Source organism: Prunus persica, chromosome G8 (genome assembly GCF_000346465.2).
Source record: "Prunus persica cultivar Lovell chromosome G8, Prunus_persica_NCBIv2, whole genome shotgun sequence".
NCBI lineage: Eukaryota > Viridiplantae > Streptophyta > Magnoliopsida > Rosales > Rosaceae > Prunus > Prunus persica.
In genome coordinates this window covers 16,184,904-16,205,608 of record NC_034016.1, presented here as the reverse complement: position 1 = coordinate 16,205,608, position 20,705 = coordinate 16,184,904, and the positions used below count along the sequence as shown (strand labels likewise).

Genomic DNA, 20,705 nt, shown 5'->3' with positions numbered 1-20,705 from the left:
GTTTGTCTGTTTGTTTGTTTGTGCGTGTTGGTTGGTTGAAGAGAGATAGAGAGAGAGACAGAGAAAGAGAGAGAGAGAGAGAGAGGATGATGTATCTGTATCAGAGATGGTGTGAAGGGAAGACAAGACGTGGTAGAGACTGAATGCTTGCTGCTGCTATGCGTTGTGAATGAAAATGTTAGGTATCTTCTATCTCATCTTGCATTGCAGTGTTAAAAATAGACGAACCCAATGTTTTGATTATAAACTAAACTCTGGCTAAACAATTTCCAATTTAGTTCTTTTTTCTTTTTCTTTTTTGTTTTGTTTTGCAAGAATGATCCTTAAAGAATGACCACGAATTACCATACAACATTGTAGAGAAAAACATATGTTCTAGTTATTAGGGGTGGGCACTCAAACCGGCAAACCGGAAATCCGAGCCGAACCGCACCGAACCAAACCGGAAAAAAACCGAGTTGACCAAATAGTCAAAAATCGGTCAAAAACCGAACCGGACCGGTTTGGACCGGTTTTGAATCCGGTTCCATGTCTTCAAAAACCGAACCGGACCGAACCGAACCGGTGAAACTAAAAAAATATATAATTTCAATATATATTTATATTTAATGCTCTATTTTTAATTTCATTAAAAAAAACATAATATTTATCCAAGTTCAATGTCAAAATATCTCTCTTTTCTCACTTTAATATTTATTTTTTATATGAAATTGAATAATTTGATAATTTTCAAGTAAAAAAATAATATTTCAGTTGAGAATTGTATTAAAAAATAATTTAAAAAAATAATTTTTATAATTCGGTTCAAAACCGAACCAGAACCGGAACCGGACCGAAACCGGTTCAAACCGAACCGGACAGTTTTTGAATTTTTTTTTATTAAAACCGAACCGAACCAAACCGAATAAATAGTACCGGATCGGTTCTAATTTGAGGTAAAAACCGGTCCAAACCGAACCGTGCCCACCCCTACTAGTTATCTTGTCTCAGTCTTGGTAACATCTAGTAACAAAGATAAAGCCGCTAACATTCTCCATTACATTTTGTTAAAACTTGTTTCTAACAAGACAAATACTGATGAAAACAATTCATAAAGAGCACTCGCAAGTAGACTCTAAATGTGCGTAAAATTCAATCGAAACCTATTAAACCAACTAATTCAATCCAATCCAATCCAAAATTATTGCATGCTAATTTCAAAACCCAACTTACATGGACTGAATGTTGATTATAGGGTGTGAAAACCCATTAAAGCAGAAGGAATTCAACTGATTTTTAAGCAACTTATCATGATTCTACTGGGTTTTAAGCTAAATTATAATAACCAATATATTCAATTGAGATTTTAATAAATTTTAATATAAACAAAATTAAAATTTAGAAAAACGTTAAAATGGATTCGATTTGACATACAGATAGATTTATTTCTCTCTCATTATTTTTTCATTCAATGGAGAGAACTTTCCACGGGACAGCTGCAAGGTTCAACACAATAGGTGGCATCCTCCTGGAGGGAATTTTGTTTTTTAGTTCCTTATTATGTCTTTGAACAAAGTTAAATTATTACGTGCGAAATAGGGTTTAGAAGCGTAACGTACCACCATTTGAACATTGGTCGGAAACCACCACCACCCGTGATGTTCGTCAAGCAGAGAGAGAGTAGCCCAATAGGCCCACACCTAGTCTGAATCATGTCAATAAGAACCATGCTAAGAAATGTCAACCAAAAGAATTTATTTATTTATTTATTTTTCAAGCCTCAATGGATTCCACATTGAAAGCAGATTGGGCATGATGGGCACTACATTCTGAATTTTATGTCGCATACATTTAATTTTACCCCCAAAAAAAAGGACATACATGCGTTACCTTCATAAGTAATTGAGTGATTAAATAACTAGCATTTAACGAGCTGTAAACTTTAACGATTTCAGTCTAAAATTTTGTACGTGTATTTTACACATAATTATACATATTCAAAACTTATTTTGTGCAATGAGAGAGCGAGTCACCAAGATTTTCCTCGTTAATCAAATAAAATGTGGCGTACTTTATAAGACATCTCTTTCTTTTACATTGGGATGAGATTGGACCCATGATTTATCTTAGTCTTAACCTTTCTCTTCACCCCTAGCTTTACATTATAAGACATTTCATGTGTACAGAAATAGATCAAGCCCTGTAGCATTGCCTGTTTTAAGCAAAATTTTAAAACTAAAAACATCACGGTCACTCCAATATTTATTTATATAGGTGAAACTTGTTCTAGGGTTTTAGCTCAATTGGTGAGAGGAGGTGGGGTAGGTGGAGGAGACAGATGGTAAATCCATATTTTTATGGGGAAAAAAAACAAACCAGAAGTTGGGGCAAGCTAAGTTAGGTATTTAATTCTTCAACAATGGCTCAAAAATATCAGAGGTGCACATGACTTTTCCTTTGGTCTACTGTCGTTATTTAAAATGACAGCTTATATGTTTTTTGGTTCCCCCAAGTCTGCATCAGCTTAATGTAACTTGAAAATGATGGTCGAATGGTCATATATATGCATATGGATATCTTGTGGTATCAAAATGCCAAAATGATAGGATGGGGGTAGAGGTGGGTTGTTTTATAAAAGTTAAATAATAAAATAAAAAAAATCATTCTTCTTGCAGCCAATCTTGAATAGAACCTGTGACACTTTTTTTGTGCGTTTTGATTGAGATTATGATTAATTATAATAATATGGACTAATAGTTGTTAGTGCGGCTTTTATCCGCTTTAGTTTTGCTTTAGTGTGTTAGTCATGTTGCTCTCTTGAACTTGGTTATTTGAATATCATGTTGATATCATATTTTGTATTGTTGAAGATCATCTAATGAAGTTGTTCTTTGATAAAATAAAATAAAAACTACCATTGACCTAAAAAAATTATGAGTTCCTCTGTTTATATGAAAATTTGAAAGATTTACCCCTCTTCTTACTCATCTCATACTATACTAGTTGTGTTAAGGCCCGAACCTAGTTCTGGTGCTAGTTACATACATGATCATCTGGTTTAGTAACACTGATTTTTCACTTTATGCAAGGATATTTTCAATTCAAATATTATAAATGAGACAATTGTTGAATGAGAAAAAAAAAAAAAAACAAGTTGAGTTGAGGTTTTCATTTACGTGAAGATTAGAAAGATTTACTCACATTCACAAGCATTGTAACTTCCCACACAAAATGTAAGCAATGTGCACTGTGAATGATATGGAAGATGTCCAAGTTGGCTGTGCTTCATTTGACAGCAACACAATAGAGCAGAGTGCAGACCACAAAAAACAAGGAAGTGACACAACAGAGGCCTTGTGACTTTGGATTCCACTTAACCCCAGCAATGTGGAATTTGAATTTCTTTTTTTTTCCTTGTTAGGTTGAAGTGGAATTTGAATTCATTTATTTACTGGTATGTAATTTTTGCTGGTTCTTTTTAGATACCAAAGTACTACAGCCAGCTAGCTTTGGGTTTGGATTTTGTTCTCAATTGGTTACCTGGATTCTATTTTGATTCCTAGGTACAGCAGTTCTTTGTTTGAAGTCCATTCCCAAACCCAACTTTTGATGTGGCTCCAATAATGCCAATGCAGAAATACAATTCTGAACCCCACAACCAGTACTTTCTGCCTGCTTATTTAGGTAACCTTATCCTAATTCCCTTGGGGTTTATATGTTAATCTACTTATCTATTTATTATCAATATACATGTTGTATTGTGTATCTTAAACCCTAAGGAATTAGGATAAGGTAACCCCATATAAGCAAATCCATTTCCATTAAGATTTAAGATAAACATTTACACCAGAACAAGGCAAAGACATCATATTGACAGATCCTTTATACCATAGAGAATAAAGCCAAACCCCAAAAGTGAACTAGTCTTTTGTTTGTGACAGAATGCCAGCAACAATTCCAATATAAAGTTGTTCTCTTCACAACATATCAAATTCTTGAAAAATCAGTAATTAGAGGGTTTCCAAGCTCCATTACAAATGTAATACCAAGTTTTCAGCTATAAGAATATAATTACAAGCTCAGTGTGTATTCAATTACCCAAGATGGTTTCCCATTCCAAATTGCTCCTATACATATCCCTTTTTTTTTTACTTTGTCAACTTGACAACAAAACACAAGACGCTCTTCCTTAGTTTCCTCTATTTGAGCTGTTCATTAATGAAAAGTATTGGATGGAGTGAAAGGATGCTTAGCATCAAACTGAAGGGAAATGCCTATTAAGGTTGTATGGCAATGAGTAGAACTCTTCACTCCTAGTATCTGAGTCAAAATTCCTGAATTTTGCCCACCAGTGCCTGCCACTATCTCTCCGAGTTGCGCTGTGTTGGCGACTGACAGTTAAGTCCAAGAAGAAAGCAATTATAATTGCCACTGTTGCTGGGGATGAAAAAATTACTTGCACTATATTGTTGAACTGCAAGAGTAAATAACCAGCATTCTGGTGTTAGCACAGAGTTTTCTGTAAGACAACAGTGAATCTTTGAAGATAAATTGCAATTCAACTACTCACCCAAGTAGAACCAGTGTGAACAGGACCATGACCAGAAGTTGCGAGGTATTCGTTAAAGTATTGGGGCACAGAAAGACCCATGAAGAGAGCAAAGCCAACAATGAACTTTGACCTATAGCTGTTTAGGTTGCAGAACTGGAGCAAACCAAGACCAGCAGAAGCTGCACACCAAACAGTACATATCATCAAATTATATGTGACCAAGCATGGACAATAAACTGAGAATTATTCATAGTATGTTCACATAAACTTTAAAAAAAAGCCAATAATACATTTTCATAGTTATGATATAGGAATGAAATGCGTACCAACATAGGCATAGAGGACGCAAAACAAAGCCGCCACAATAGGTAATGGTATAGAAGCAAGAACAGCACCAAATTTTCCTGTGAATGACATAATTAATGACACCTTAGACCACATAATGTAAACAAAGTCAATAAGATGATAAGCTCCTGCTTGCACTCACTTAGTTTATATCCTTATTGAGAAATTAAGCATCCAAATTAGATAAACAGTTAGCCCAGCAAAAATATAGAATATTCAAGATTTAGATTGCTAAACAGAACACTGAACCTAATACAGAGAAGAAGAGCATAAAGCCTGCCGATATTTGAATTACTCTCCGACTTCCAATATGCGTTAATCCCAAAAGACCTGCATTTTCACTAGAAAAACAGGGTAAGATCATTAGATCACATGTTTACACAATATGGCAAATAGTTTCTTTCTTCTTTTTCTCTCTCAGTTAACAATTATTTCTTCTTTAGATATATTTTCACTAGAAAATGCAGTGAGCTAAATGCCTACAACTAGGGCACCCACGCACTCAATGCACAAAACTACAGGCCCTTGTAATATGGATCGAGAACTGTGATTAATGTACTGTTCTACAGGATTATATGCAGACAAACTTATCCAACAATCGTGTAAAGCAATCTCCAGATTTCGTATAAATCAACATCTTTGCACGTTGTTCATCTTTTTTATATGCCCAGTAATAAAAAATTGGTAAAGGTTATGTGGCATTCTAGCAATATTGGCTATGCACTTGTAAGCCAGTTAAACCTTTTACAAATTGATTATGCACACTGTATAGTTGAGTCAGAGAAGCATTTGTCCTTATGGAATTCTACAACGAAGGATGTCATAACTTCATAAGTTAAATATTTACACTGATGCCGTGGAGCCAGTTAATGTGCCAAATATGCCATCCAGAAATGTGTTTATGCCCTGAAATTTTTACAAGACCAAATAAGTGTCGCAGAACTAACAATTACAAAGCGTCTACAAATCTTACTATAAAGTTGTGATTAAAATGACAATTCATAGGACCACTTCCTACCTGCCAGCCAATACCTCTGCTGAGAACAGAAGGTGGTAGAGGGGTGGCACTCCCATATCTTGATGCCGCAATAAAGGTACCGGTTGACTGCCCCAAATGAAAGGGAGAAAGGATATGTCAGGGCAAATGAAAGTACTGTGTATTCATTTTGCAAACCTTTCATAGAGAATCATATTTCAAATAAAAAGATAGCATTAACATAAGATGAGAAAGTTACACAATGCATCCTTACAAATCACAAGTACATTTAATTTATATTTTATTCTTTGTTACAGCGTCAAGAAAACCATATGTGAAGGCATACCAACAAAAGTTTCCTAAGACATCTTAACAAGGATGACTGGTCTACTTTATGTATACTATGTAAAATGAACATCTGTATGCATAATTGTAATCTTGAAGTATCAAAATTAGAATAGGAAATTCAATAAAGAAAACAAGAATGAACTTCATAAGCGTTTACCTCAACAATGGCAACAAAAGCTGCAGCCATCATTGAAAAAGCATCCCCAGCATTAAAATCAGGACGCCCCCATTGAAATGGATAGGGAACCCTTATCCTACATATGGTGAAAAAAAGAAACATCATTCAATGTCGTACTATTGTTCATCTCTCTAAATTAAGAAAAATATTTATATAACTGTTACAATGATACAAGAGTTTTGACAATGCAGGACTAAACTTCTGGAACATGAAACTAAATAGGAGTTGGGGGAATTGTTTATGGAGCCTGAGTAAATGACCTATGATAATCAGACTTCAGTTTTTGCTTTTATTCCCAAACAGAAAAAGTAATAAGATCCTATGATTACTCAAAACAGGACTTTAAGTTAGAACTTTAAGCTTACCAACGAGCAGAGCTAACAAGCCCAGAACGATCAGTGCGGCAACTTCTTTGAGTTATAGGAGATCTTTTGTCGTATGCACCAGCTGCAGTCAAAATTTCTGCATATACCCATACAATTGCAACAGAAAATAGTACCGCAAATCGGTGAAATATAGGCAGTTTTAACTTCATCGTGTACTGCAGTAACAAGGGTTAAATATTAGAAGATAATTAATCAGAGTAGATATGCAGGATTTACATTCTATAAAACAATATAACTTGAGAAATTGATAATTAAATTGAAGATGACTGCAAGAAAATGATAGTTGAGGATTCTGCCTACCTGCGATAGAAAAACCAGTATAATCAATGCTGGTAGTCCAACTTCAACACAGTTTGCCAGCTGCAACCATCAAGTAGGAAGAAAGGGTGTGATGATCCAAACAAATCAACACCTCCATGTAGTTGAAAGAGAAACTAAAAAGAGTATTTGAGATTAAAAGTTTAAAAGTTTTGCAAAACTATTCTCAACCACCTACAGTGATATCTAAATACAAATCAACCAGAGCTCATTTATTATAATATGTATAACAATGTTTCAGAACATTTCTTTATTCCTATGCAAGTTCAAGGAACACCAACTGACTCATACCTCGGATGGGCCCTGTCAATTTGGTGGCTTACCACCAGGCTTTCACATAGGCACAATCCCTTGGAATATAATCCATGTTAATTTTTACCCCAACATATCAGATTTGTTGACTTAACATGAATCAGAACTCATGGTGTGCATGAGGGAAAATAGCAGCAGTTTCATATATACCAATCACTTGCAACAAGCAATAAGGCAATGAAGGTTTCAGCATCGTTACCTGAGGGAAACCAAATACAAAGAACCCAAGTCCAGTAAGCGTCACAAGAGGAACTGCAGAGAGAGGGCTAAGAAACCTGCATCAAGCCACATCAATAATCAAGTTCTTTCTTACGCACAATAATAATAAGTAATAAGCACATCATCAGATTCTAATAGCTTTAGTGCCACAACCTACCTCCCAAAAATTCTCACAAACCCCAGAAAGCCAAGAATCATCTGGAAGAAAGATGCAACTATGACTGCTCCTTGTATTGCTCTCATGGATTGTTTAAACCTCTAACAAAGCATTCACAACCCATAAGAAAGACCATAAGTACAAACGAACTAAAAAAATACAGGACATCAAATCCATCAGGCTCCCTTTATAAGTCACCAAACACGGAAGAAAGAAAGAGTACATGGTAATCATTTCCATGTAAACCCTTGACTTACCATCCATAAATTCTGCCCTAGAGTCCAATAGAGTGCTGAAAATAGGAGAAAGGAAAATGACAAATTGGATCAGACCAACCTGGTGGGGGTCTATGTATACACTGAACCTCCGGGATAAAGCAATGGAGACAGCAGGGATGATGAAGGCATAAGAACCCCCCATCACAACAGGAAGCCTAGTCCCAAACACAGTCTGCAAGAGTGTGTTAATACCCGCAACAAAGAGCAAAGTTTCTATCACCTCAGCCTTCTCCACCTATTAACATAAAGGTAGAGCAATTACTGTTAGAAAGACCATGCAAGCATGAATCAGAAATGGGAAACAAAAAGGTAAGATTTTTCTTTTGAAAGAGGTCTTACATCGCCACCACCCATTAGAGGGACAAGTATGGTTGGAATGATCACAGTGGTCCCAAGCATTACCAGGAAATGCTGAAATCCCAAAAGTATGGCTTCAGCTGCAACCAATCAAACAAATTTTAGTAAATAGTATAACAAGATATAATACTTTTAGAGGGAAGAGAATAAAATTTTAGAGGGAGAAAACAGAAAACAAATGTTAACATACAGGGGAGCCTAATCAAAAGAATAGAACGTAGGCCAAAATGGAATTACTTTAATGCTCTGATTGGTTTGCCGGAAAATGCAGAAAAACGAGAAAGGCAGAGAGGGGTGATACTTGAAAGAGTTAGAATCATGAAACGTAAAAGACTCAAGAGAAAACACTGAAACACAAAGCGAAGAGAAAGTTCATTGGATTATTGTGTATTTACTATTCAGAGATGAGAAAAAGTACTGTATTAGTGAAGGATTCGACTTTATCCAATTCCAAACTTCCTCTCGTTTTCTTTTCTCACAAAGATTTGTCTCTGGAAACCATTTTCTTTTCTTACAATCCCTTTTTCTTGGTAGCCAAACAAAACTTAGGGGGTAAGAGAAAACAGAAAACACAATATAAAATACATGGGAGTCTTAAAAAAGGAACAGAACATTTCCAAATGGAATGCTCTAATATGTTTGCCGGGAGATGCAGGAAAACGAGAAAGAGAGAGAGGGGTGAAACTTGGAAGAGGTAGAATCACAAAATTTAAGAACTCAAGAAAAAACACTAAAACACAAAGAGACGAGAAAGTTGATGGGATTTGTGTATTCACTATTTAGAGATGAGAGAAAAGTATCATGTTAGCAAAGGTTTCAACTTTATCAAATATCCTCAGAGACTAGTCTTTGCAAACCAGTTTCTTTTCTTACAATCCCTTTTTTTCTTGGTAACCAAACAAAACTGACATTAACGAGAAACCGAGAATATTTACAAGTACCATAACCAAAATGATACATATATTTTCACACTGATTTTTTACCCAAAAACAAAAACGGAAACTTGATCCTATAATCCATGTAAGGTAATGTAATGGAAACAAGGTAGTGCTCTGTGTGTGTGTATTAGAGAGAGAGAGAGAGAGAGAGAACTACGCCATGGAGGAGAAGATGTGACACAGAAGTCGACGCCGGGAAGTTGGTCCTTGATAGGGTGTGGTTGGAACTCATCCACCTTTTGTGCTCCACCTCCTCCAGCCATTGTTGGAGAGAAAGCAAAAGGCTAATGGAGCTCACGCTCTCAGACGCAGAGTCTCTCTGCTTTCTTCAACTTCTGTATGTAATGTTACTCTGTGCTGGGGTGTGCAGTGTGGTCTCTCTTGTCTAAAAGGGTGACATGAGTTGAGAGGTTAAAGGGGTACGATTTCGTCGATGTGAGTCTTTTATAATCATTAACTGGAGAGATGAGGGATTAGGCAGATACGTTATGACTTAATTCCATCAAAAACTAAATTTATCACCAATTTGCCAAATTACATTCCTTTCTTTCAATTCAACAACAATGTTTTCTATCAGGTTTTACTCTAAAATTACTTTGTACCTCTCTTAAAACGCGGATTTGACTCATATTTATCCTATCAACATCAATATAAGTGGCACCTTTATTAAAGTTGTGGTAAGTAAATGTGGTGTAAAGCCCTAAATATTAGTACTCATTTTTTTAAGCATTTCCTTGTCTAAAAATATATATTAATCTTAATAATATTTAGATACTCGTGTCGTGTTGTCCAATTATCTTATAATTCAAGGATTTAAGAGTGATTATTTGTGCATATAAAGTCTTATGTTCGATTCACCTCTCTCAAATTTTTCTTGTATAAAAGAAAGGGTAATAGAGACTCGAGCCAACATCAAAACTCTTGCAACATTGTATGTGCACACAAAATTACAACGTATGGAGACGACTATTAATGTTAATGATAAATGTGAAAACTTTCGTAGAGGGGATACATGTATGTAAGCATTATTTTTGGTCAAGAGAAAAATTGACACAACACAACTCAGCCTCACACGGTTTCTGATAAAACCAAGTGCTTTTAACATTTGAATTCAATCTCATATGTTGTCCTCCTACAGTGCCTCTACTATGTAATATTATTAAAAGGATTTTTGATTTGATTTTCCAGAAAATATTTTCAAGATTCTCATTATTAATTTTTCTGTTGTGGACATGACAAGCCTGAATTACAGAAGTTGTACTAGTTTTTGCTTGGAGATCAAGAACTTGAATTTTTTCTAATTTTATGTGGTTTTGGCGGTCACATGACATGTAGGGTTCCTGAAGAGGAGAGCAGCTGAGACTGAGAGCCCTACAGAGCAAAACCAAAACCATATCTCAGTGACAGACGAGCTGCAGGTTGCAGACTTTGCAGCAGCAGCAGCCTATCATATCCTCTGATCATGTCAAAAAGAATATTGACTGTTACCAACAAAAAAGAAGAAGCCATTTTTTAGTATTATTTTGTGCATATATAAAGATTTTTTGAGACCTTATTGAGTTGATGAGATAAAAAATGGTGGTTGGCTTGCCAAAGAAACCGTCCCCATTTAGAGCATCTCCACCCACAAGGGCTAAGTTTAAGGCAAGGGCAAGTAAGGGCTGCCACTATTCACGTGAATAGTGTCAACCTTTGCATTTGTGGTTCCACCCATGAGGGCAAAGTCTAAGGCAATTACTATTCATTGTACTTTATTTCCTATTTTTTTATACTTTAAACCATTAATTTTGATAAGCTTTTTAGATTATATTTTCGGTTGTCATGTGTCACTATTTATTATAAAATTTTCACTTAAAATTTAAGATAACATTTTTCGGATAAAATTTTCAAATAAAATTTTCGGATAAAATTTTCGGTTGCCACGTGTCCATATTTGTTATAAAATTCACATCCCACTCATCATACAATTGAAATATCTACTCACTCATCATACAATTATTTTTAATTATTAGGTATTTATAGGGAAAATATCCAGAATTTTTTGGTATTTTTTAAAAAAAAATTTGAATTTTTTTCGAATTTTTTTGCAATTTTTTAAGCCAAAAAAAAGCAAGGCCGTCAGATTTCTGGAAAAAATTGCATCGGAGGGTCCGGGACGCGCCACGTGGCATATTCCTGTTGGAGCCTGTCGGAAGTGACGTCACGCTGACGTCACCAAACTCGGGCTTCAGCCCAGGCAAGACTTGCCCTTGGGCTTGATCGGGCTCGTGGGACCCACCACGAAACAGAGCTGCGGGCCTTGCGCTGGAGCCATCTCGGGCTCGCCCAGGGGGCCTTTCCCCCGGTTTCCTATGCGCGCTGGACGTGCTCTTAAGGACTGAAAAAGAGGGGCTGTACTCTTTCTGTGAGGACTGCAAAAGTGGCTTGACCCTTTTTTCAAACCTGCAAATGTATGTTTGTTTTGTCCAAAACTTGTTTTACTCTTGGAATTTCTCAATTCTCATTGGTTGGATTTTTATGTATGGATGGATGGAGAGCAAGTAAAGGACTACGGTCAAACAAGAGGGTGCACCAACCCTAATGCTCTTCCTTTTCCCAAAGTTGGGTTTATGTTTGGTGAACAACAATCCCTAAACCCAAGTTAATTACCAACCCTCTTAAACAAGAAGCTCAGAACATTCTTCGGGTAACAAGAAATGCCACCTTTGTCTTTGTTTAGTATCACAAGCTTTGATATTGGCAATTTGGGTTAGGACTTTAATTTAATCTAGTCATAAAGTCATTGGATTTGGCCATTGTGAATGGTGTTTTTTAAACGGGATTTTGCCAAATGCATGATACATATAGACACATAGCTAAAGTTACTTTCATACTTTTTTTAAAAAACACAAGTGGTAGTCTAAACTACAAGGAGAAATGGGGCTTCTCACACACACAGTACCATAGAGATTCGAACACGAGATCACTAGTCTATAAATCAATAGCTTTTTTCATACCATATGTGGATGAAAGGAAAAAATAACATAAATTAGGCTTTTGGGTATAAGTTTTGTTTTAGTGAGCTTCTAAATACACTCAAAGTTTAAATCAGTACACCCATGCTTAGGCCCAGACAAGAAGCACAATGTCATATTTTTTTTTTTTTGGGCTTGTGCAAATAGAAGTGCACAAAGAAAAATTGCTTAGAAATAACCCACACCACACGCACAAAAGGAAAAATTAATAAAAATTCTGAAAATGATTGACTGTCCGATGCTAAAAGATATTTCTTTGGCTTTCAAGCTAAGAAACCGAGTTGATTCGTTCAGAAAATGATATGAGTACCCATCTTTCCACCTTCAAGGCTTCAACCTCTCATTTAGTCTTCTTTTCTTTTTCAAAACCAAGTAGATGATAAAACTTTTAAAACAATTCATTATTAAGTAATTAGGTAAGAAGGCTGATGATATATATTTTTTTAACTCTTTTTTCAACTCACACTAAATAAGCCAACCCGCAATATTTCCTCTCATTTTCCAATTGTTTGTTAATATTTTTACTCTGAACATAATAATGTTTTGAACAAATTTACTTTAAATTTAGTGAAAAATTCAATCCAATTCAATTCTACGTACGAAATTCGAATAGAAAGTATAATTTGTAGCTTCGTTTGTGGTGCTTGAATTACCTAGTAGTTCTTGCGGCCTTAGCCGAAGATTAAGCACGCATAATATATACTCAAGTACGTAGAAAATAAAATAAAAGCCCTGAAAATGATTGAATGACCAATGCAAAAGGATATTCCTTTTCCTTTCGAGCAAAGAAACCGTATTGATTTGTTCAGAAAATGATAATAGTCTCTTTGTTCTAGTTAATCTATTATTTTCTCTCTCTTTATTTTTTTAATTTGATAAAAAAAATCTATTTTAATTCAAGGTAATCTTTCTCTTATGACAATTTATTCTTAAATAATTAGGTATTAAACTAAAAATCTCTTAGTCAAGTGATACTTCTCTTCCAACTTTGAAACGTGTATTGTGTATTTAGTGTTTTTTTCAACTCTATCACTTAATGTGTCTCAAAAAACAAAAAAAAAACAAAGGAAGACTTATTCTCAATCAAATTATTTGAAAACTTATCAACAGATTCTTAAACTATGAATAAAAGTTTCTCAAAATAGAACATCACGTTCTGTTTAATTATTCTTGCATGCTACAAGCTGTATCCACGTCTGTATGTGCGTGTTTGAGGAAAAAATAAGAGAGAAAAGAAGACAGATTCAATCGTTGATTGATTGAAGCATATGGCTACGTTGAATGTGTCAACTTGTTTTGATTGAAATTGATTTAGGACTTTGCAATGGTTATTCTTATAAGGCTAGATCAAGTGACTCAATGAAATTTCCAAAAGTTTTTTCATTGTTGGTTTTATTTGGGCACGGACAACTTACAAAATTACAATTTTGTTGTGCTACAAAGTAACTTTTATTTGGGACATACAACCCCTATGGAGCGGGAAAGTAAGAATAAATACTTTCAACCATTGAAACTACAAGTTTTCCGCTATTTATAGCTTTTGTGATGGTATATTTCCAATCTTTTCTTCAAGGTAGAACATTTTAATTATGTTGTTGAGTGGTGGTAGTTATTCAAGCATTCCCCTTAAGGTGATAATTTTGACACTCGGGAAATCACTTTTGAATTTGCAAGTGAAATTTCATACTTTGTTTTGAAAGCATGACAATTAATTCTTAATTGAATGATACTTCTTTCTAATGATGAAATATGTCTCAAGTTCGAATCTCCATATTCTTTATTGATTAAAAAAAAAAGTGTGTATTCTCAAATAATGTAGACGATTTTCCAAATTTTACACATATGTTATGAATTACTAATTCAAATGCAACACGTTTTCCGGTGATGGTTAGCAGTTACTCCGCACAGTTGAAGTTTTCCTCCTCTTTCTCACTTAACAAAATCCGATGTGTCAAACAAAAAACAGATAGTTTGTTAGCCGCTATTTACTGCAGACCAGTTTAAATCAACAAACCTCCCTAGATTTTGGATACTGGTGGAGACAAAATCTCCCTTGGTTCCTTGCCCTAATAAATACAAAAACTATAGATCCTAGCTTTTTGCATTGTAACCAAGAAATATTAAACATATTTTTGACTTAGCAATCAATCAAGAACACCAAGAATGAGTGATCACAGCCACCACCAGCCTCCTCCTCAACAGCAGCCTCCCAATGATGTTCCTCCTCAGCAGCAGCCTCCTCAAGGTTAATTATGTTTTTTTTTCAAAACCTATTTCCTTGTTTGTTCCTTATGGTTTCTCTTGCATGTGTATGAATATATTTGTTGGATATATAATCTTGGAATTTTCAAATCATAGGTTTTTAAAAAAAAATTTTGTTATATGGGGTATAGTTTAATTTGGTTTTTGCAAATAATGAATTAGGTTATCCACCACCAAATGATGGATATCCCAACAACATTTATCCACCGTCGCCACCACCTGAAGGACATTCCAAATACGCTCATCTGCCACCTTCATATCCCCCACAAGGAAATTCAGGGGATGTTTATCCTCCGGTAGGACAAGGACGAGAACAAGAACAATCATGCGATGTTTATCCCCAGCAAGGACAAGGACGAGAACAAGAACAATCACGCGATGTTTATCCCCCACAAGGACAAGGACAAAGACAAGAACAATCAAGCGACATTTATCCCCCACAAGAACAATCAAGCAATGTTTATCCCACACGAGGACAAGGACAAGGAGAAGAACAATCGAGGGACATTTATCCCCCTCAAGGACAAGGGCAAGAACAAGAACAATCGAGGGACATTTATTCCCCACAAGCACAAGGACAAGAACAATCGAGGGGCATTTATCCCCCACAAGGACAAGGACAAGAACAATCAAGGGATGTTTATCCCCCACAAGTACAAGAAAAAGAACAACCGAGGGACGTGTATTCCCCACAAGGACAAGGACAAGGACATTCTCCACATCGTGGGTATCCTCCCCCAGGCTATCCTCCTCAAGGTTCTCCACCTCCTGGATATCCTCCTCATGGTTATCCTCCTCAAGGTTATCCTTACCCTCCCCAAGGCTATCCTCCCCCAGGCTATCCTCCTCCCGGATATCCTCCCCATGGCTTTCCTTCTCCTGGATATCCCCCACATTACCGTCCACCGCCTCCCCATCATCAACCAAACCCTAGTACCAGTAGCACGGGTTGTCTACAAGGCTGGTACGTTATGCCCTTTCTTATTTTCTTTCTTTCTCTATGTACATTTACGTTATGTCCTAAAATCTTAGCTCTTCTCCTCCCTCACTTCCTGATTTAAGCAAGCTCATAGGTTCTTGACCCATATTTAGGATTAGGATACTTTAAGTTTGGTTTTATTTATTTATTTATATAAATAAAAATAAAAATAAATTTTGGTACGAGTCAACTCAAATTTGAGCTATCGCATAAAAAAATTAGAAAAAAAAAAACTCAATTTTTAGCTACGATAGCTTGGTGTTTTTTTTGTGGAGACTTGAGGATGTTTTCATTTGGCATGAAAAACGCTTCTCCAAAAAAATGGAGAAACTAAGCTAAGAATGTTGTTTTTTGTTGAGACTAATGGTAGCATGCACATAAGTTTTTGTCAAAATGTCATTTTTTATGTCATATGATAAGCTAAGAATGATTTGACCATTTCAATTTGTGACATTGGCTTTTAAATTGGGGTGTGCGATGCCGTACGTTTTCGTTTGATGCAATATACAAATTGGTTTTTGAATAGTTTTTGTTTTTACAAGGGAGCCAAAGGGGATATGGATTTCGTGCTTTGGCCATTGGGCTTTTCTGTAGTGTTCTTATTTTTTTAATTAGGAAATTTTGATTTCTGTTAAGGAAACATATGAACTGGTCTTAAATTTATTTTTTTTCGATCTTTCTTACTGAGAGGGGTGATAATATACTAAACTCACACACACACTACACGAATTGTAAGACTAGAAACCAAAACTTTACATGGGAAAACAATTACTCCAAACCACTACACTAATAAATCCTTTGCGAAGTGGTCTTGATTATTAAATTAGTGCATTCTCTAATTAATTTGTTTTCAATTTGATGAATGGTGCAGTTTGGCTGCACTCTGCTGTTGCTGTATGTTGGATTGCTTATGGGGCGGAATATGATTGGTCTTATTTTGAGCGGATGCTATACAAAACTTTCCCAACCTTCATAGCCTCACACAAAAGCATATGATGATAGCGAAGAATGGAGTGCTATGAATTGTAAATATTAATTAGGAGATTTGTTACTCATAGTTGACTTATTGGGTGTAATTAGGGTTTAAATTACTTTTTATTTTATTAGTACGACAACGTAATCTTATATATTTTCATGCATGAAGAGAAAAATACGTCTCAGAAATTACTCTAATTGATTGTTTTACATTGAATCTTATCTCTTATTATCCCTCTTAAAAACCTACGATGTCAGGCGACAATAGTAATGCTTCTATGTACCACCACTCTTACCACCCTATCATCGTTTCAATTGCGACTATTGAACATGAATCTTTCACTGGTCCCATCAAATTGAACGGTACATTGTTACCAATTATTTCCTTTGGTCCCAAGTCAAGATTGAGAAGGACTTCCTCAACTCGACACCACATACCCAAATTACAACTTGTAGAGGGTTGATAATTACTAAGTGCAAATGTAGCATGCATGAAATTGCCACTATAGCAGTTGCCTATATAGCAAGAGGATGTTGATGTTTCCACTGGCGGATCCAGATTTTTTTAGTGAAGGTGCAATATTAACTAAGTATGAAAAATGGTTTTTGGGAATAATTATTTTTTCAAGATAATTTTTTGTGACTTTTATTCCTTACACATCAAATAAGAAAACTTGATTTTATGGGATTTTAGTATGAAGTATATATTGACTTAATGAGCGAGATTTTTAGCCTAAATCGTATTTTGCACTAAAACCGATTTTTCATATATTTGATCTGGTGAGAATTTAATTTTCTAGTATTTTTATTTGAATCCAAATGGGGGGTACTTCCTTATTTACATTGTAAACTTAAGTAAATGGAGTAATGTAAAAATAAATGAAAGTAAAAGGACAAAGACATTTACTTAAATGTTAAAAATGGAAATAAGGTAATCTGTACACCAGTTGAGCAAAGGGGCAATTTAAAGCATCTACAATGGTTTTTCCGGTAAAGAGAGGTATAGCTACACCTCTTTGTACCTTAATAGGTCAGTCACTGGATGTTTCCCAAGTTTTACGCTACTTCTCCCGTAAGAAGGATTGGTGTTGAAATTCTAAACTAATCTTTAATATAAAATACTTAACAGAATATTTTTTGTGATGAAAACTAAGAAGTCGGACGATACTTATGTTAAATGACTCTTAAGATTACTTAATTCGATGATGAATTAACCCATCTTATGTTGTGAACAAAGAAATTAAAAGAAGTTTTCTTATTTCTAATAATTCAAATTTATTTATATAAAAAATATGAAAAATTAACACTATGAGTATGCAGTGACTCATATAGTGCATACTTTAAATTGAAAAAAATTAACTGGTTACTTTATACCGCACTAATTGAACATGTTTATTGTATCAAAAATCGAGTTATTGAATTTGAAACTAAACAGATTTATTTATTGTTTGTGTGAACCCATGTCAAATAATTGTCTATCTACGCGAACTTCAATTCGTGTCAAATAATGATTTATTTAAACCGTTTTCAATTTGTGACTGTTAAAATATAGTATCAAATTTACCTCACCTAATTTAATTTTCACATTCACTGTAAAAATAAATTACTTTTGTTTCCTTTTTTCTTCTTTTAACAAAATAAAAAACAGACGCCAACAAAGTCCAGTCCAATAGAAAATGATTTTACTTGCATACCAGTGATAGTGTGTGTGAAAAACCCTAATTTAATATTCTATAATTTATCGTAAATTAGTTTATCGTTTGTATTAAAATAATAAATAATAAATAAAAGAAGGCGGCAAGTTATTTAGTGCAGGTTAGTTTAAACAAACCTTCCTTCAATTTGAATATTGGTAGAAACAAACCTCCTTTTTTTTCTTTGCTCAGAGAAACAAACCTCTCTTTGTTAACAACTCCGATGTCGCATTCATCTTTGTTGCCTTTCTTATTCTTATTTTATTTCATTAAAAAAAGACCAAACAAAGTATTTAAAACGAATCCCCTCTCCCACATCCAGCCTGTCCCCTCCAAGCCCTCTCTCTCTCTTCGACTCTCCAACCACAAATAACTTCTCCCAACTCTTCCATAACCAAAAGAGTAACAAATAACAAGCACAAGAAAAAAGAACAGAAAAAAAGATCAGATCTTTTCTGAGTTTCTGGGCTTAATTTGCTACAGCAATCCATCAAGAACACCACCAAGAATGAGCTATTACAACCAGCAACAGCCTCCTGTTGGTGTTCCTCCACCTCAAGGTAAGCAAGCAAGTCACATCTTCTTTTCCCAATATTTGTTTTTTTTTCTTGATTTTGTTCAGATCTATGTAAAAGCTTGAAGAATTTAATTAAAATTTGAATTTTGTGAAATGGTTTTTGTTCTGATTTTGGGTTTTAATTCACTTTTGTTGGTTTAAATTGTAATGGAATAGGTTATCCACCGGAAGGATATCCCAAGGATGCTTATCCACCAGCGGGCTATCCCCCTCAGGGATATCCTCAACAGGGATACCCTCCACCACAGGGCTACCCACAACAGTACCCTCCTCCCTATGCCCCTCAGTATGCCCAGCCTCCCCCTCAACAACAAAGCAGTAGCAGTGGCTGCTTGGAGGGCTGGTATGTAATTTTGTCCTCTCTTCTACCTCTGTTTGTTTTTGTAAAATTTGTGAAACTGAGTTGGGTGTTGACTCAGATCTGGGTTTATCTGAGTTGTCTAGCTGAGTTTGGCGCGAGTCAACTCGGTCGTTGAGACTTAACAGTGAAACATGTTATGCACGCTTCCCTAGAAAGATAGGTTCACATGAATAGTCCTAGTCTTGGCCAGGAGCCAGGCTTTTTGTTCCCAAAATTACCCTTTCCATGCCACCAGAGCAGTGGGTAATGTAGTCATTTTGGTTTGTCTTTCTCTTTTTTCGATGTGTTTTAAGGTCGCACAAACGACAATGATTGTTCGTTTCTGAATATAAGTACCAAATGGTGTTCGATTTTTAAGAGGCGTTGTCTGATTTGTTTTTCAATTGCATGAAATGCTGCAGTTTGGCTGCTCTGTGCTGTTGCTGTCTGCTGGATGCTTGCTTTTGAAGGGAGCTGTGGATCAAACATGACATTGAAGCCTATTTGATTGGATTGCGCACAAAATTTGAATCCCTTGTTGGGTTGTCGAATTTATCTATCTATTACATTTGTGTAGTTTTTGTTTTTCATTTTTATTTGACGGTCTATTTTCATAAGTAATATGAACATCTGTTTGAAAAGGTCACATTGGTTCTTTCTTGCATTTTCTTATGTGCAATTATGTTATTATCAAAATTTGATGAAAATGTTTCTTTTGGGTTGGAAGCATTGGGGATGAAGGCAAAAGTAGTGGGAGATTTTGAGGTTCTTTGTGGTTGAAGTACATTCGGACAAGGATGCTTCCCTCATTCCCTATAAGGAGACATTACTCATTTCTGCGAAGTTCGATACATATACAAAAATAATTCATCCAAAATACAAAAAGAAAAACTTATGCACACATGTCATATTGCAATTGACAGGACTGTAAAAGCTCATACTTATATGGTAAGGGGGGAAGTATTTTACTTTGTACAACTATATGATTTTGAAAGCTTTTAGGCTTCGTTTGGTTTATGAGAAAGGAGGATTGAGAATGAGAGATCAATTGCTTTCCTATATTTGATAAATTCAGACATAAGAAATGATTGTCTGGCATATAAAAAAATAAGGACGAAAATGAAGTCCTCCCAACTTGAATTTTGGCTTTGTTGGGTTGTTTGAGGTGAAGGGTTGGATTTTGTTCTTTGGGATCATAAAACGCTGGAGGAATATTACCTCCGAGCTAAGGAATATGTTTGATTCTTTTTGTGCAAGGCTTGTATTTTTCAGTTTCAGGAGGTTGGCATGGAATCTTACATCAAATCAAAGACAACTGAAGAATTAAAAAAAGGAAAAAGAGGAAGAAAAGCCAGAGTGGCAAGTTGGCAAATTTGTAATACCACAATTGGGTGTTTTGGGGTGGAATTTTGGTTCAATTGAAGCAATTGATCAAGAATTAGTTCGGCAAAGACAAGTCTATTTGTAAAAGAGTACAAAAATGAAGCTAATTTGTCAGCAAACAGATATGAAGGATATGTG

At 35.3% G+C, this 20,705-nt stretch overlaps 3 protein-coding genes across 4 annotated transcripts; 2 read left to right on the top strand and 1 right to left on the bottom strand.

Annotated features, from left to right (window-relative positions):
• On the bottom strand, positions 3,911-9,775 carry LOC18766275 (nucleobase-ascorbate transporter 4). Of its 2 annotated transcripts, none has more exons than XM_020569625.1 (14): positions 9,498-9,775; positions 8,388-8,485; positions 8,107-8,283; positions 7,771-7,871; positions 7,594-7,669; positions 7,065-7,124; positions 6,744-6,919; positions 6,358-6,454; positions 5,895-5,981; positions 5,724-5,782; positions 5,126-5,217; positions 4,858-4,935; positions 4,550-4,710; positions 3,911-4,453 (listed from the first exon to the last, which is right to left on the bottom strand). In XM_020569625.1, exons 1-14 carry the CDS (start codon positions 9,604-9,606, stop codon positions 4,235-4,237), a joined length of 1,590 nt encoding a protein of 529 aa, XP_020425214.1. In that variant the 5' UTR covers positions 9,607-9,775; the 3' UTR covers positions 3,911-4,234. The 2 variants fall into 2 exon arrangements, with proteins under 2 accessions (XP_020425214.1, XP_007200240.1); XM_007200178.2 differs by having other exon boundaries at positions 9,501-9,774.
• Positions 14,400-16,728, top strand: LOC109950758 (calcium-binding protein P-like). The gene is made up of 3 exons (XM_020570829.1): positions 14,400-14,602; positions 14,782-15,583; positions 16,470-16,728. The coding sequence occupies exons 1-3, from the start codon at positions 14,521-14,523 to the stop codon at positions 16,522-16,524; spliced, it is 939 nt and encodes a 312-aa protein (XP_020426418.1). The 5' UTR covers positions 14,400-14,520; the 3' UTR covers positions 16,525-16,728.
• LOC18768060 (cysteine-rich and transmembrane domain-containing protein A) lies at positions 18,569-19,910 on the top strand. The gene is made up of 3 exons (XM_007200020.2): positions 18,569-18,827; positions 19,001-19,187; positions 19,607-19,910. The coding sequence occupies exons 1-3, from the start codon at positions 18,776-18,778 to the stop codon at positions 19,650-19,652; spliced, it is 285 nt and encodes a 94-aa protein (XP_007200082.1). The 5' UTR covers positions 18,569-18,775; the 3' UTR covers positions 19,653-19,910.

Bases quoted from the DNA above. Each gene is read 5' to 3' on its own strand.
- LOC18766275 (XM_020569625.1), bottom strand. From the start codon at position 9,606: ATGGCTGGAGGAGGTGGAGCACAAAAGGTGGATGAGTTCCAACCACAC. The intron at 7,872-8,106 runs GTTGGTCTGATC...ATGCTTTGTTAG, and splicing joins TATACATAGACCCCCACCAG to AGGTTTAAACAATCCATGAG. The intron at 4,454-4,549 runs GTGAGTAGTTGA...TTACTCTTGCAG, and splicing joins TTCACACTGGTTCTACTTGG to TTCAACAATATAGTGCAAGT.
- LOC109950758 (XM_020570829.1), top strand. From the start codon at position 14,521: ATGAGTGATCACAGCCACCACCAGCCTCCTCCTCAACAGCAGCCTCCC. The intron at 14,603-14,781 runs GTTAATTATGTT...ATAATGAATTAG, and splicing joins TCAGCAGCAGCCTCCTCAAG to GTTATCCACCACCAAATGAT. The intron at 15,584-16,469 runs GTACGTTATGCC...TGAATGGTGCAG, and splicing joins ACGGGTTGTCTACAAGGCTG to TTTGGCTGCACTCTGCTGTT.
- LOC18768060 (XM_007200020.2), top strand. From the start codon at position 18,776: ATGAGCTATTACAACCAGCAACAGCCTCCTGTTGGTGTTCCTCCACCT. The intron at 18,828-19,000 runs GTAAGCAAGCAA...GTAATGGAATAG, and splicing joins TGGTGTTCCTCCACCTCAAG to GTTATCCACCGGAAGGATAT. The intron at 19,188-19,606 runs GTATGTAATTTT...GAAATGCTGCAG, and splicing joins AGTGGCTGCTTGGAGGGCTG to TTTGGCTGCTCTGTGCTGTT.